The sequence below is a fragment of the Temnothorax curvispinosus genome, unplaced genomic scaffold, assembly GCF_003070985.1.
Source record: "Temnothorax curvispinosus isolate PA1 unplaced genomic scaffold, ASM307098v1 QBEX01006590.1, whole genome shotgun sequence".
In the NCBI taxonomy this organism is placed as follows: domain Eukaryota; kingdom Metazoa; phylum Arthropoda; class Insecta; order Hymenoptera; family Formicidae; genus Temnothorax; species Temnothorax curvispinosus.
The window spans coordinates 18979-34868 of NW_020216370.1; the positions used below are offsets into that span (position 1 = coordinate 18979).

At 35.4% G+C, this 15890-nt stretch overlaps 1 protein-coding gene across 1 annotated transcript; it reads left to right on the forward strand.

Moving 5' to 3' along the window:
• The first annotated feature begins 868 nt into the window (after positions 1-868).
• LOC112456026 (sodium/potassium-transporting ATPase subunit beta-2-like) lies at positions 869-14211 on the forward strand. Its single transcript, XM_025018299.1, has 5 exons — positions 869-1433; positions 8120-8380; positions 8550-8728; positions 9149-9422; positions 9694-14211. The coding sequence occupies exons 1-5, from the start codon at positions 1307-1309 to the stop codon at positions 9795-9797; spliced, it is 945 nt and encodes a 314-aa protein (XP_024874067.1). The 5' UTR covers positions 869-1306; the 3' UTR covers positions 9798-14211.
• The last annotated feature ends 1679 nt before the right edge of the window (positions 14212-15890 follow it).

A 15890-nucleotide genomic window follows, 5' to 3' on the forward strand; every position in this document is an offset into this window, starting at 1 on the left:
ATGGAAATACTTATGCCAGTTGGAAAAATAATACCGCGATACTTATCGCGATGGGCGTGCGAAAAATTGCTTATTAAGTACCGCGTCATCGTATATGCTGTCAGAGGATATCGTTATACGTGTACGGGGGGATAATCGCGACGGCGTTTTCGGTGCTCGCTGCAATTTGAGGCCCGCGGAAAAGACCGTGCCGCCAGCCGCCAGCCGCCAGCCGCCAGCCGCCAGCCGCCAGCCGCCAGCCGTTATTCCCTCTCGGGCTATCGCGGCAGTCTCGAACACTCCACGTGACCCACTATCTGCTTTCCTCCCCTTCAACCCCTCTCGCCTCTCGCTCTCACACGGTCTCGATATCATCCCCTCCTCTCTTTCCTTAACGTACATCACCCTCCCTTCCCTATGGCCTATCCGTCTCCTCGCAGGAGAGAGAGAGCTAGAGACTTAATACGCATACGCGAGTCGGCTCGGCTGCGCATCGCGTCGCATAAGCTCCGTTCCCGAGCGGTCGGCGTTCTCGCGGGACGGAGGACGGGGGTCGATCGAAAGCACCTAAAACGAGACGGCGGGCGGTGGTGGGGGGGAGGAGAGAGGGGTGGCTCGAAATCCGCGGAGGGTTGAGGGTTGCGAGATCGACGTTGAGTCGGTACATCGCCCGCCGTTGCCGGTGGAGCCACCTAGGTCTCGCGAATCGGTCCCCGCGAACTCGCGAAGGGGTGAGAAAGAAAGGGAGGGTGGAAGGAGGATGGGTACCGAGGGTGATCGCGTAGCGCCGGAGGGGTGGTAAGGAAATCACGTATTGACGCGTCTGCGTGGTCACGCCGGCGCGTTGCCCGCCGCGGAGGGTGCGCCGTGGGGGGCGAGGGGGGGTGAGAAAGGCGACGGGGAGGTGGAAGGATAGAGGTACCGAAGACCTCTCTCGCGGGGGTCGGGCCAGCCTCGATCGCTCAATATTCAACCCTTCGCCGGACGAGAGCGCCCGACAGCAGCGGCTCCTCCAGACGGGGGCACGAATCGACCGTTCCTTCCTTTGCGCCCTCGCCCGCGGAGCTGTTCGATCGGCGGCCGACGTTCCGCCGGAGGAAGGAAGCTCCTCAGCCCTCGGGGAAGGATCAGCACGCGCGGCACGGTGCGGCACAGCGCGTTTTCTTCACTCACTTCGCGCCTTCTTCCGTTCTTCTGTCGTCGCCCCCGGAGTTCCACCCTTTTTCTTCTTCGCGCGCACGGTTCTTCTCGTCCCCGTCGTCGTCGTCGCCGTCATCGTCGTCGAGAGTCATCGTCGAGAGTCGTCGAGAGTCGTCGTTAGAACGAGATGGAGGGCAAGAAAGTCGAGCAGTATTATATGCCGCCGCCGAAGCTCGGGAAATGGGAGGGCTTCCGCGTCTTCGTCTGGAACTCCGAGACGGGACAGTTCCTGGGGCGCACCGGCGCCAGTTGGGGTGAGTTCCTTTTTTCAGCGACAGAGTATATATTTTTAGTATAGCGACACTCGCGAACATCAGCTTCTCCCGTTGAGTCCTTGCGTCTCTCGACCCGCCCCTCTGTGCGCAAGATTATTTTCCGGGAGATAAACCGCTGACTCCTCCGATATTATCCGATATTAAGTTTGATTAATTAGAAGAATTAAGATGTCCTGGTGTTGCCTTGGTTCAAGTCACGTAGTGTGTAATTTTTGTATAGTTTGACGCAAGTGTAGATATAGATGTAGTAGTACGTTATTTGACAATCGTGTTAGGCGTTAATCCTTTGCAGAGTTAATCCTTTGCACTTTGGTTACGTCGTTGTAGCGTCTCTAACGGCTCGATCGTAGAGGAATACCTTTAGATATTAAAAGTAGCCTAACCGGTGGTTCGACCAATCCGAGTGTGAACGTAGGTTGGATAGCATATCGTCTATATATAAAAAAAAAACCGTTACTCTATTCAACTTTATATTTCCATACTTACATCGTATTTATATTTATGTCATATCATTTCGTTTACTTTGCGCGTCAAGTTAAGCGAGAAAGTCATAGGCATCCTGGTAGTTAGTACTGACCCAATTATGTAGAATGTATGTACAAGCAAAATTACTAAAATTACTTCAACACGCTTTAGCCTAGCACTACATTTTTGGACTCTTCTAGAAATATATTGAATATGTTTTACAAGACATTCGAAATAATTTATTTGCAGTGTTAAAACCAGACATTTGTGGGGAATTGTTAAATAAATTACATTATTAATATTCGTTAATACTGTTACGTAATTTTCCGTTTTTTTTGGTCCGATCCGGATTACTTTCATCACATTTCGTTTGACCTATGTCAAGATTAACGAGCAAGCGTGCAAAATTGGAGGGAGATTAACATGTGTATCTAAGAAAAAAAAAAACGTCATAAAGACTCTTCGAGACTTTCTGCAGAGATGGTTTGAAATTGTCTTTTATAGGATATTTTTTTTGGAGCAATGTACAGCTACTTACATTATCCACTGTAACATTTATCGATTAAAATATACGACACGGCCAATCTGAATATAACGGTCTATAAAAATATTTACTGTCAGTTAAATCTGTCACTCCGATATTTATTCAACGCTACAACGACACAATGAAGGCGAAGCTATTCGGAGATGTGCGTTAACAAGAAGAAGAATATGAGGAGCTGGAATTACTTGAATAAATTGGTATATCAATGATTTAATACTTACATAACTTTGCCGACGAAACTGATCTCCATTGCAATAGTTAGATTGTTATTGAAGTTATGTAAAATACGAAGTAAGTTATGTCGCTTGTATAATTTTGTAAAAATTCAGGAGTTAAACAAATTATCCGTGATATATTAGAGATTGGAGAAACGTGTATTTACGGGAGTAGCACTTTTGTTAAATCAATAATCATTAAATATACCTACAGTGTATCTTTTTACCGTATTATATTTCATTTTTATTTGAAAAATTAGTGGAATGGTATTTTTAACTAACATTCCCTTCGAAAGATAAGATAAAGGTTTCAAAAGATACGGGTGGTCGAAGGTTATATATGACGAAGGCTCATTACGTAATAATACATAAAAGATATAGTTATACCATTGTGACATTTCCTAGATCGGAAAATTTTGTCGCGACATTCTCAACGTTTATTGTAATAATTTATTCTTATAGGCATAAACAATAATATACAGAACAATTAAAAATTTTGAATTTGTGATTATCAAGCACATTTAGTTATTATAATTTAAATTGAAATTTTTTCTCGGCCTAAATTGGCACTCAAATTGATAAATTTAATTTTAGATATTAAATCTATCTTGTAATAATGTTAAAAAATTTTTTAAATTTACTAAAAGTTTAGAATAAATGGTTTAATAAGTTTAGAAAATATTCTATAAGTAGCAATTTTCAACCAACGAGGTTTACCGTAATCAGTGTTATTTTTATTCACGATCGGTGAAAATTGACATGAGATTTTTATTCTTCGCGAGTTGTTTGAAAGTTTTGCTTTTTCTGAGAACGATTGTCAGTGATTTATCTTTTAAGAATATTGCAGTAATTCAGTTTACGTATACAAATTTACATATTTGGAATTATGCTGTTACATAACTTAATCTCCGTGCTTGTGAGTTTGTAAAAAAAGACGCTAGTTAATTTGCAACTTTAAATGGTATTAGTCATAACATCATGCTAGTGCACAAAATGACTATTTATAGAGGCAAAATTTATCCAACGGCCAGCTACAAGTTACGTAAGACATATAGTTTCCTCCATCGGAAGTGTTGTACGCGGCGTAAGGTTTCGCATGCATGTGCACTTCACTACTTACCGATCGTGAAGTATATATTGAATCAGAAAAAGTGCAAAAATAAATAATACGCACCTTCCAGGGTAACAAGAGAAAAAATTGATATCTAATCTTTTAATCACATGTAAACGATGATTACGCATTTATTCAAATTAAATTGTGATCTACTAGAAACTAATATGTAGTACTTGATCTTGAAAATTAAAGGATTTCGGAGGAATTAAGTTTGAGGGAACTATAGAGAGAACACAAAATATATTTTTTTAAATTAATCACAATTAATTGCATCAAATTGGATTTGTATTGGAAATTTTCTAAGTGTTAGATGTATTACAAATGTTAGATGCTTACGCAACTAAACTAAAGCTACCCCAACGCGAGACGAAGACAGAATAGTGATCGAGCACATGAATCTCTTGATATCTTGGTATTTTCCTTTCGAATAACTTATGTAGGCAAGTACATTTTAGCTTATATTGAAACTATCTTTAGGCTGGTCATTGTGCCAATATATTAATCGGTCTGACGATGGTCCCAATACTGTCTGAGATGTTTTCATTCGTTCATATAGGCAGTTAAAATTGAAAATATCTTGTAATAAACGTAAGGTGGCGATTTCCACGTGCGTTAACAAAGTGCGTTGAACGTAAGCAGAGTGCTGGCTTAGTATGGATATTTCTTGGTCTATACTTATACTGTTGCGCATATCCTGTTTTGATAAACTGGCATTAAGCGTTGGTTTTTACATCTTTTCATTAATGAGAAATTTATACGCAATAATTGTTTAACTTTTAATTGACTCCTTATATAACCATCTTTTAAAAAATTTTATATCGCTAACAAAATATCTTGTTTCTCTCATTTTTCTATAAAATAATTTGTCTTTTTAACTGAAACACAAAGCTGAATTTTAACTGTAAAAAATTATTATAAACCTATAAACGCGCGTATGAATAATGTAAAATAATTTATTATTTGAGTGAGCACACTATATGTACGTTAGGATCGATAGAACTTTCTCTATATATTATTTCAATTGCAATTTTCATTTTGTTTTTAATTATTGAGAGAGATAATTGTAATATATTTACTTATACATTACAATATAAAAGTCTGTATGTAAAACCTCTTCTTTGCACGACTTATCACTGCCATTATTTGCTACTTTAGTTCCAACAGAGAATCAAAGTTTGCGGTTACCTACATCCGTATATCGGAGGGGTGCGACCTCGCTGCACAGACTTCCGTCGTTCTATTTTTACATTCTACCGCTTGAGATAGCAGCAGGAGGAAATGCACGAGTGAGAGATGTCATAAGTTTTCAATAGGGTAGCTTTTTAAATAACTTTACCGCGATATTTTACTGTACGGTTAAAAACGCACATCGCGATTGTGGATTTGCTCTTTTAAATTCTTCGATTCCTTTCATTTATTACGATATTTCATTCATATTTTATGTATAATAAAATTTTAAATTCTTTCTATAATTTTTTTTTCCACATAACTCTAGCCCGTACGTTTATCACATCGTCTTCTCCTCTTCTCTTCACTTTTATCACTTTTATCTTTATCTTTCTCTCTCTTTTCCGTGCCTGTTTTATCACTTTTTATCTATGCCCCTTCGCTCTACCGTTGAGGTCGATCGACTTCCGCCAAAATCAATACGAGCCGTCTCCGTTACCATCTCACAGAAATGGTATGGTCTGATTTCTATACTGGATAGTGTCAGCGTCTGCGCGCTACTAACGCAGCCGATTTTTCCAGCTAAATGTCCTACATTTCAAGTTCGATCCTGCAGATCTTTCGGCAAATGAACAAAGCTGAATAAAGCTTTTTACAAAGTAGTATGAGGTTTGTGATATATAAAAAATTAGCGAAGAGATAATTAGCAGTTATGCCCATTATATTATCGCGTCAGAATACTAATGGCCTATTTGACGAAAGAAATTGTCGGCATTCAGTGTCGTTGCATTCTGCACCGTGTCGATCGATATCTCGTCGAGAAAAGTCATAGAAATGTTACGTTACCGTAGCGACTTCGTGCAGCCATTTTGACATTAAGAGCGAGCCATTGATAAAGAGTTAATTACTATATTATTTTTAGAGTCTTGATGTTAAAATTAGACAATAAAAAAAATTAGACAAATTGCTTTCTGGGAGACTCGACAGCAATATTCAATTTATCTTAAAATACTAAAATTTTCCATTTATGTAATAAAATCTGCTATAATTAGTTACTAAAAATTAAATATTATATATTATACGTATCTATAGTATTATATTTCTTACATAATATTAGATTATTACTAAATATATATATCTTTTTAAAGGAGTAATTACATTACAAAGAATAACTCACAAAATTTTTTACGAGAAATAAATGTAACTGTAACTTCTAACTGTACTTCTGGAATCGCGTCTCTCAGTTATTATATTTTTTATCTGAAAATATTTATTTATCAGTATAATTATTTTTAGTTGATATAATTAAACGAGAGAAGTGGAACGTCACAAACGTCTGCGAACATACGTTTGTGATTATTTTGATTTGTAATTATCCGTGACATTTAATTACGGTATGAACACATTAGCGTCTAACGATTATGCGATTATGATGCGATTATGATCGAACGCAGGCTTTATACGATTAAGCGAATGCATCATGTTATCGTTCACAAAGAGACAACTAGTGACAGAATTAAACGGAAAGTTTTCATCCATAAAGAAGATCTGTTTTTTTCTAATAATGTCTCTGTTATTTGTACTTAATTCTTTTATGAACAAACAGTATCGTCGCGTTTTATAAAGTTTTATTTATAGAAAATAGACGAAATAAGGAGACCTGGCTATGTCAATTAAATAAAAATCTACGTCCATTCTTTTTAAAGTCTTAAGGATTTATAAATCATATAAATAAATATATTAAAACATTAATTTTTTATTTCTAAAAAAAAGTAAATTTATAATAATTGTAAAGATGCAATTGATATCTGTTTGGAGAACGCATTCTCTTGGAAGTAATGTCGCTTTGCGTGCGTAAGAATATGTTCGTCAATGATTTGTATAACAAACACATAGCATCGCTTACCCAATACCAATTCAGGCCAATTAGACGCCGGATCATAATTGTCACGATGCTCCAGCCTTCGACCAGCAAACGATAGCAACAATAGAGATTACGCTCGTAAATATTTTATATTAGTTTCGATATTTTAATCCTAAATCAGACAATGTGTCTATTTTGATTTTTCATTGATCGTATCGATGAAATATTAGCTATGTAAATTGTAAATTAAAAATTCGTTAAGCAGTAATATTACAATCGCATTTTTAACAAATATTTTAAGATTTAAAATGAAAAAGATGTTCTGGAACTTTTTGCTCGCGTTATTTGAAGAAGTACGGAAAATTGTTTTGACACAAGTTGAAATAATTGATACGATAACGAGAAAGAACTTGGTCGATAAAATAACTTATAATAGATCGCGTGTTTCAAAAGAGCTAGTGGTAAGTTTGACTTGCGATTATGTAATAAAGTAACTTTCGTGTTTCGAGCAATTTCGATCGATTTCATAGAATTAGCCTTGAGATACTTTTTTCATATGATGCACAAGAAATAATCGGTAATGCGAGCGTCTATTGGCTTGATGCAACATATTGCAACGTTTAATTGAATTTAAAGCGCAAATGTTACTTACACAAGTATTTATAATGTATAAACAGAAATAAAAATATTCTTAAACGGAAAGTGTATGTAAAATTGTTGTTCTAGCTTTCAATAGAAGTAGTTACATTACTCTTTAATATTATAGGAGTTGTACTACTCTTAGAAAAATAGCACTTTGTACCATAGATAAATAATACGTACCATTTAACGCATTGTGATATATTTGTGATATACTTGTCGTGTTTAGAATAAATTATATATTGTTAAAGTTACGTATCGTTAATTTTCTAATGAATAATTTATTGTGGAATAAATTAATAAATAATCCTTGCATATATATAAATATATATTATTTTGATCATCAAAATTAAATTGTATGTACTTATATAATTCTACAAATAAGTAGCTTTTATTCAGTAAAAATATAATATCACAAAATGTGAATGTTTTTGTTTTTTATTTTTGAATACATTTTATTTGTTAATAAAATAAATAAGTAATTAGTAAATAAGTAAATAGATTGATATAAAGTAGCATTAATAAGCAATCATTAAAATTATATTTTAGACTAAAAGAATGTATTCGTTCTTTCCATATCGAAGTTTAAGAAATAATTTCTTTTCTCGCATTAAAATTCAATGATATTTTGTCTTATATACGCAAATATATTTTCAGCTAAAATTTTGCTGTTCTACGTAATTTTCTATGCCGTCCTGTCCGGCTTCTTCGGTGCGATGCTCGCTGTGTTCTATCAGACGTTGGATCCGAACGCGCCGAAGTGGCAGCTGGATAATTCGCTGATCGGCAGCAATCCGGGTCTCGGTTTTAGGCCTATGCCTCCCGAACGCAACGTCGAAAGTACTTTGATTTGGTACAAGGCTAGCGACGAGGGTAATTATCTACACTGGACCAGGGAGTTGGACAGATTCTTGGAAGGTAAGACACAGACACTTGAATGAAGCACACTTTTTAATGTGAAAGCGAATAATGAAACTAAATTAATTACTCTATTTATTTTGAAGAAACATTGTTCATGTTGAATTAAATTTGTTAACTAACCGGCACGGAATTAATATTCAGTTTTCAAGATGTAATTTCTATGCAGAATATCAAAGGCCGCCGGGTGGTACGAACAGCTACGAGAGAGTGATATGTGATTACGGTAAGCCAGCACCACCAGGCAAAGTCTGCGATGTAAACATGGCCACTTGGGGACAATGCACAAAAGATAACAAATACGGCTTCAGCAGATCCGCGCCTTGTATCTTCTTAAAACTGAATAAGGTTTGTATATAATTTTTATGTGATCTACTAAACTTTCATGAAAATTTTATGCACCCCTTTAAATCGAAACTGCGTTTATACAAGATGAAAAAGAAAATCGAATAATAAATTTCTAGTTTTTAATTTTTTTCCAAGCATTTTCTCTTTTATGATCCAGTAAGCAAAATAACTGATTAAGAAAGTATTTAAATTATTTAATTTGAAAATTTTTTTGTTCTTGGATTTTTCTAGATATCCAGACTAAAAATCACAACAAATTTTTAAGAATTTCAAAGATTATCTTTTACTGTTTCTTAAAGACAGATTTAGTATTTCTCGAATTTAAAAAGCGACCAAAACGACTGTACACACACACACACACATTATCCCTAGTAAAGATGTCGATTAAATAAAATTATACCTTAAACTTAATTGTTTCAGATTTTTGGATGGGAACCGAAATTTTATAATGATACCAAAAATTTGCCGGCCAACATGCCAGCGGATCTCAAGGAGCATATCATGCAAGAAGAAAGACACAATAGACTGGACACTGTCTGGGTGTCTTGCGCTGGTGAAAACCCTGCCGATGTGGAGAACATGGGTGCGATTCAGTACATACCACGTCGTGGTTTTCCTGGCTTCTATTTCCCATTCAAGAACACTCAAGGATATTTGAGCCCTCTTGTAGCTGTGTTCTTCGAAAAGCCCAAGTGTACGTATACATTTAATTTTGTCTTCAATGTTAACAATATGTTCGAAATTGAATTGGGAGACAACTTCTCACTAGACATCTATTTTTATTTTTAGACATCTAAAGATCTAGGAATTAATCTAAATGTCTAAAAGTTAGATAAATTTTTAAATTCAACGATTTCAAAGAGTTATCGATCCAAAGTCAATCCAATCAAGTCTACGGATCCGACAGATCGTTAAGATCAACATATACCAACGAAATAATTAACATTTATCGGTGTTTGTTACAGACGGCGTGCTCATCAATATCGAGTGCAAGGCATGGGCGCACAACATCTTTCATGATAGATTTGAAAGACGTGGCTCGGTGCACTTCGAACTAATGGTAGACTAAGCCCGGCCATTTCGATCATTCGCCAGATCATAATCGCTACTAACCGCGTCCAAGTAGGAAGCCGCAAGAGAATAGAACAGAAAGAAGACATTTCTTTTTTTAACCTGCCTCGTTGGCCGACCGCGATCACACCCTGTACCATCCGGTTTTCTCTCTGCCCGACGATACCGCTCCGGATTAGCCTTACTTCTTCTCACTGTCATCATTTCATCAGCTCATCGTCTTCGTCGTACTTACAACGATTGTAACAGCGTTATCCATCGATCATGTCAATCGCCAAGAGGAAGAAACAGAAAGAAGGAAGACGGGGAAAGGAGAGAGAAAGGGGATGGAGAGAAAGGGAGATAGAGAGAAAGAGAAGAGAGAAAATGAACAAAAGGGCAAAACAAACGAGAAAATGAGCTCAACGGAGCAATCAACTACAATCGAGATGCACAAAACTAAATGGGAATGAAGAAAGGTGAAATGAACAATCCCGCACAAAAGCCGGGCGGTATCTTCTCTTATTTCTGCCAGGGTTGTGTTACGGGGAGTGATCTCGACCATCGACGGCTAGTCGATCGTTCGCAAAACTTAATTCGCGCGCGCGCGCGCGCGAGAGAGAGAAAGAGAGAGAGAAAGAGAAAGAGAGAGAAAGAGAGAGAGAGAGAGATTCTCCTTTAGTTAAGAGCCCACCGACCGTTTCAGTTAGATTCTCTTGAGCTTTTCGTCGCGTTTCTTTTCACAGAGACGAGCTCTGGCCGATAAGTTGTCATGGTATCGCGGATGATCGATAATCTTAGTTCAGCCATGTAGATATATATTACATTAGTGTATTTTTGCCCATCGCGCGTTATATCTTGGCATGTCGGTACGTTGAAATTTTTGGGCATTGGTAAGAGAAGTGGTACTCGGTGAATTTTAATAAAAGACAGCAGGCACAAAGGGATACAAGTACGCGTTAAGCTCAGTTGGACTAATCGCTATCAAATAACAATGGTAAACGTTGCTTGTAACGTTATTGGAAACTTTGAGTGATGTTAATAGTGTTAAAAAAAAAAAAATTAACCGCAAGCAACGCAAAACTGTCATCTATCGAAATGTTGAGTAAAGTTAAACGTTATGTACGGGATTGCTAAGTCCAAAATTTTTCCAAAACTCTTGGTATTTATGAGATGTAGTGAAAATCTTTATAAAAATAAAACAAAAATTTGTTAAAGATTTTTGTTTTTGAAATATCTCATCTTCACGTATTAACATTTAAATCATCAGGTTTTCGATTTTGGTAAACAACGCGTTAGTAAAATCGTCTCGATGTGTTACGTTTGCAATGTGACGCATGTCACATAACAACACAGCTCGCAATTCTATTTATATGGCTACAAAAACTATCGAATGCTATTCGTATTGATATTGTTATTCGTATAGTTATGTTTGTCTTGTATATTGATAATTGTTACTTGTATTCCTTTGTTCTGGATATTTTCAATTGAGAGTTAAAATTAAGTGTTATTATATTGAAATCTGCTATGGAGCATGGCGAAAGAATATAAGCAAAGATACGGATATTAAAGAGGCAATCGATAGTCATTGCCACCCAATAATATGTTGAATGTGTATGATGATCTATGATTCTATATAATGCATTTTTCATGCGGTAAAAATACTAGAATCTATGGATTCTTGCATGCAGAGACACTCGGATTCGCAGATTGTTGAATCTACTGATTTTTGAGCTCATAAATGCTCGGATTTACGGATTTGGATTCCCAAGTTTTTTTGAAGTCTTGGATCATCAAAAGAACTTATTTTAATTTACGAGTGGTATGTGGTAAAAACAAAGAGAATTAGATGTGACAGTGATTTTAATTAATAAACTCTGCACTTAAGAATTTACTCACATGTTTGACATGTCGATGTTAAACGTTGCAGTTGTTAATTGTGTGTTATTAATTTATTGAACCTACGAGTCCAACAATCTCGAAAGAGATTTTGATAGAAAAAAAATTGCAAACAAAGATCTACGGGATATGAAATTTTGAATTAGAGAAAATTGTCTCAATCTTTAGAAAACATTTTAATTCTATATTGACTGCAAATTTGTGAATCTATTGAATTCAATTACGAATTATAAAATTTAGATGCGATTATAAACATGTGCGTTTAAAACGGATATTGCGGCGTGAAAGTTCCAAGACTTTGTAGATCCGAGTTTGTGTGCGTGCGTGATATAAAGATATATGAAAATAAAAATAAAACGGTAAGATGCATGAAATATAGAAATGCAGATCATGATATATAAACTTAAAGAATTTATGAATTCAAAGATTTATGTGATATCAACGATCTGTACATCTAAGACTCTATGGGCCCAAGAATCTTCTTATCTGAGGATATATGAGGGCAAAAATCTATATACTCAGGAATCTATAAATCAACAGCAAGAATCAACAAGAATCTACAGATTTAAAGATCTGTGCGTGGACCTAAGAATTCAAATTAAAAAAAAAAAAAATTTACGAATACGAAAATTTGCAAATACAATAATCTGTAAGTCCAAGGATCTATTGATTTTGCGAATTAATATTTAATTTGCGATTTGAGAAATATTTTAGTTGTTAAGCATGTAGAAGAGGCATTGCAACACTATCAGGTCGGCACTGACAAGATACATTGTAATAATACAAAAGGAACTCTCATGCGCGTTTAGGTACTTACTGAATAAGATTTCGCGAAAACTGCTAATAAAATTACTGGAAGGGAATTTAAAAGTCTATACTTAAAGAACAATTTTCAAAGAGCACTCGCGATCAGTAATTACTACATTTTTAATAGTGATAGTACGAAAAATGTACATTGATCGTATACTAATAATATAAATATGTTATATTAATAATATATAATATATCGATAGCTAAAGCATTAAAATTGTTGATGCATTAATAGTAATACTGATCGTGGTAGCCCTCCATAGGTACTTAATTCCAATAATGATTGATTTCTGGATGTACTTAAGTCAAAGGCATCATTGATCTTAAACCGAACTGTCGATATATCACAAATAGGCGTTTAGTCGCGATCAACGTAAAGCGTTACATTGCACGCAAAGATTTTTATTGATTTTGTCAAAACTATGCGGCGCGACATTTCGACAGTGGAATGCGTATTATTTATATACATATATATATATATATTGTATCATATAATATTTAATATTAGTTCACGTAAACCTGTATCCTACACAAGTTGTTAAGTTCTGTGGTTGAAGAGAGGAGAAATTGGCCGAACTGTTCTTTTTTCTGCATTGATGCAAACATTACGTTTGAACAAAAGAAAATACATTTTGAAGGAAAATACATTCTAAATGATGGTAATTTCGTATTGAGAAACGAACGTCGGATCATCGATACGAGTATCTCCTAATGGGACTTCAACCTGAGGAAAACGATGTATCAAATTTTATGTACAAGTATTTTATGTAGTTTTCATTAGGTTAATTATACTGTGCGAATAATATGTATTGCAGTAGATAAGTATCGGTTATACAAAAAAAAAATATATATAGATCTTAAAATCCGTAAATCTGTTAATCCATAGATTCACCGATCACATTTAGCATCATATAGACCCTCGCTTTTACGAAATGTGTATAGCATCGTAGATTGAAAGATAAATAGATCCATGGATCTACAGATTCACAGATCCATCGATCCACACACGTGCACAGTTCATCTACATATATTTTAGAGATTCACAATCATTTCTTCATAATTCCTTGAACCTATTGTTATTCATAAGTTCTTGATTAATATATCTTATTCACGATAGTCGTTAAGCGCCTGTTTGTTAAATCAGGATTAAATCAACCATGTATCTTGAGATATAAATTTCCTAACATTATTCAAATAATGCAAGCATCTAAAAAGGTGTCTGTAAGACGTCCTTTTGTAGACATCTTTAAGATTTTTTTTCCCCAAAAAAAAAAACGTTTAAAATATGTCGATAAAATATCCTGTGCGACTTTCTGAAAAATACGTCTCGTTTATAACGTCTTAAAGTTGTCTATTACACGACATTTTTCGAACTACACAAGAAGGATGTTACTACAGTGATTATAGTAATTATTGTAACACAATCTATTAATTCCTATGCGTATCGCGTGCCTAAAGTTTGGTGAAACTAAAGCTTTAGAAGAAATTGTAATTAGATCGCGGGTTAACTCGATCGCGGCAAGCTCGAGCTTTCGACAAAAGCCGCTGTGCCAGATGACACTTTTTTTTCTCCCCTGCGCGCTATCAATATTTTCCGTTTACGAGCATATACTTATGCCTGCGGCTATCCATCGACGTCTGAACAAACACATCCGTGGTCTAATTATAATCTATAATCGGTTGGCAGTAATATAGGGAAATAATAAATAAAATGGAGACGCCTATTTTCTTAATATTATATTTCGTTCCCTTTTCTCTCCTATTTTCAAACGACGCGCTCACCAGCAACACGAATCTTTAACCCGAAGTTATACTCTCGCGCATGCGCACCAGACATCCGGAATTCATGTCCGACCATGCGCAGAAATGTTTCGAGGTAGTCTCAAATCAATAAACAATAGTTTGTAAAAGGCTACTGCAATTTACGAGGCACTAACATTATACGGATTTTTGGATTTACGTATCTTAAATCTTTGAACTCATAAAATTGATAAATTAGTAAATCCTGGAATAGACTCTTGAAAGACGGATCCTTGCATTCAAAGATAGATGCACAGATTTTTAAATAATCTTGCATGGGCATTCTAAAATTTGAAAAACATTACGCGGTAAAAGACATAAAAGGGGAAGAGGAAAAAAAAACGAAAGAGAAAGAAGAAAGGACAACATAAAATGTCAAATTTTATATACATATATATCGAAAAATATGCTAATAAATGCTACACGAGGATGGCTATATATTACTATTCATTATTGCGGTTTTGAATTGTTGAAATATAAAATTCACACTAATCGTGTGCGTAAGAGAAAGGAGAAGATGAAAAGAGGAAAAAGAGAAAAAGAGAGTAAGAAAAATTTGATATATAAGTAAAAAAAAGAAAAAACAAAAATAAGAAAAACAGCCTTTAATGATACGTGTACGCATCGAGTTCAAGCTGATTGTGTTTAAACTTAGTCAACTACTCGGATCGATGTTTGCTTTTTCAAGATGACCGAAACCGAGACTGAAAGACTTCTTTCTTTGCGATTTGATTAATTGTAAGACATCATCTGTGCGTGCGTGCGTGTGTATGTTCTGCATGACCATTTCGCTTTCCAAATCGTATGGAACGCGATTTACAAATTAACGTTTATCATTCGAGCGCAAATGTAGAAAAAATGTTTTGAAAAAATTGCAAAAACGAGATAAAATTACAAAAATCAAGAAGAAACTTGTAATGCAATCCATTACGTATATACCCAATACGCTAATACGATATCCGTATTTACATATATCATACTCTCTAAATCTGAATCAATGAATAGTACTGCGAATCAGTGACTATTCACTGATTCAGGATTTAGAGAGTATATACATTATAGGTACATATGTGTATGTACATCCATGTTGTGATTGAAGCTAACAATTTTAATATTCGAGCAATAGCGCTTTATACGCAGCAGAGGAACGCATCACTTATTAACAGGATATTTAATTAGAAACCATTAACAAATACGTTCAAAAAAGATCGATATGATATATGCGTTCTTGTTAGATACCGCGTTTGTTGTTGAATTATTGATAAGACGTGTGTAGTATAAACAGTGTTTAAGCAGCGTTTTATGTTATATACGTACATATTGAGTAACGCTTGTTTATGTGATTACGTGATAAACATTGCATACAAAGATGTATAACGTTATTCACATTACATGTTTCTTACAATTAGTGAAGCTGTGAAATGTAAAGTTTATTTTATTAGAATACGATTTCGTATTTTATAAGCTATGCCGCTATGGATTTGGTCCATTCTCGTTCTGAATACATACCTATATATACAGTATGGTGCACTAAAATTATTATCTTAATTTACGTTAATATTGTAATCTTCAGAGAAAAATCAAACAAAAGATACACAGTCTC

Excerpts from the sequence above, each read along its gene's own strand:
- LOC112456026 (XM_025018299.1), top strand. The coding sequence starts at position 1,307 with ATGGAGGGCAAGAAAGTCGAGCAGTATTATATGCCGCCGCCGAAGCTC. Across the intron at positions 1,434-8,119 it reads GCGCACCGGCGCCAGTTGGG|CTAAAATTTTGCTGTTCTAC; the intron begins GTGAGTTCCTTT and ends ATATATTTTCAG. Across the intron at positions 8,381-8,549 it reads GTTGGACAGATTCTTGGAAG|AATATCAAAGGCCGCCGGGT; the intron begins GTAAGACACAGA and ends ATTTCTATGCAG.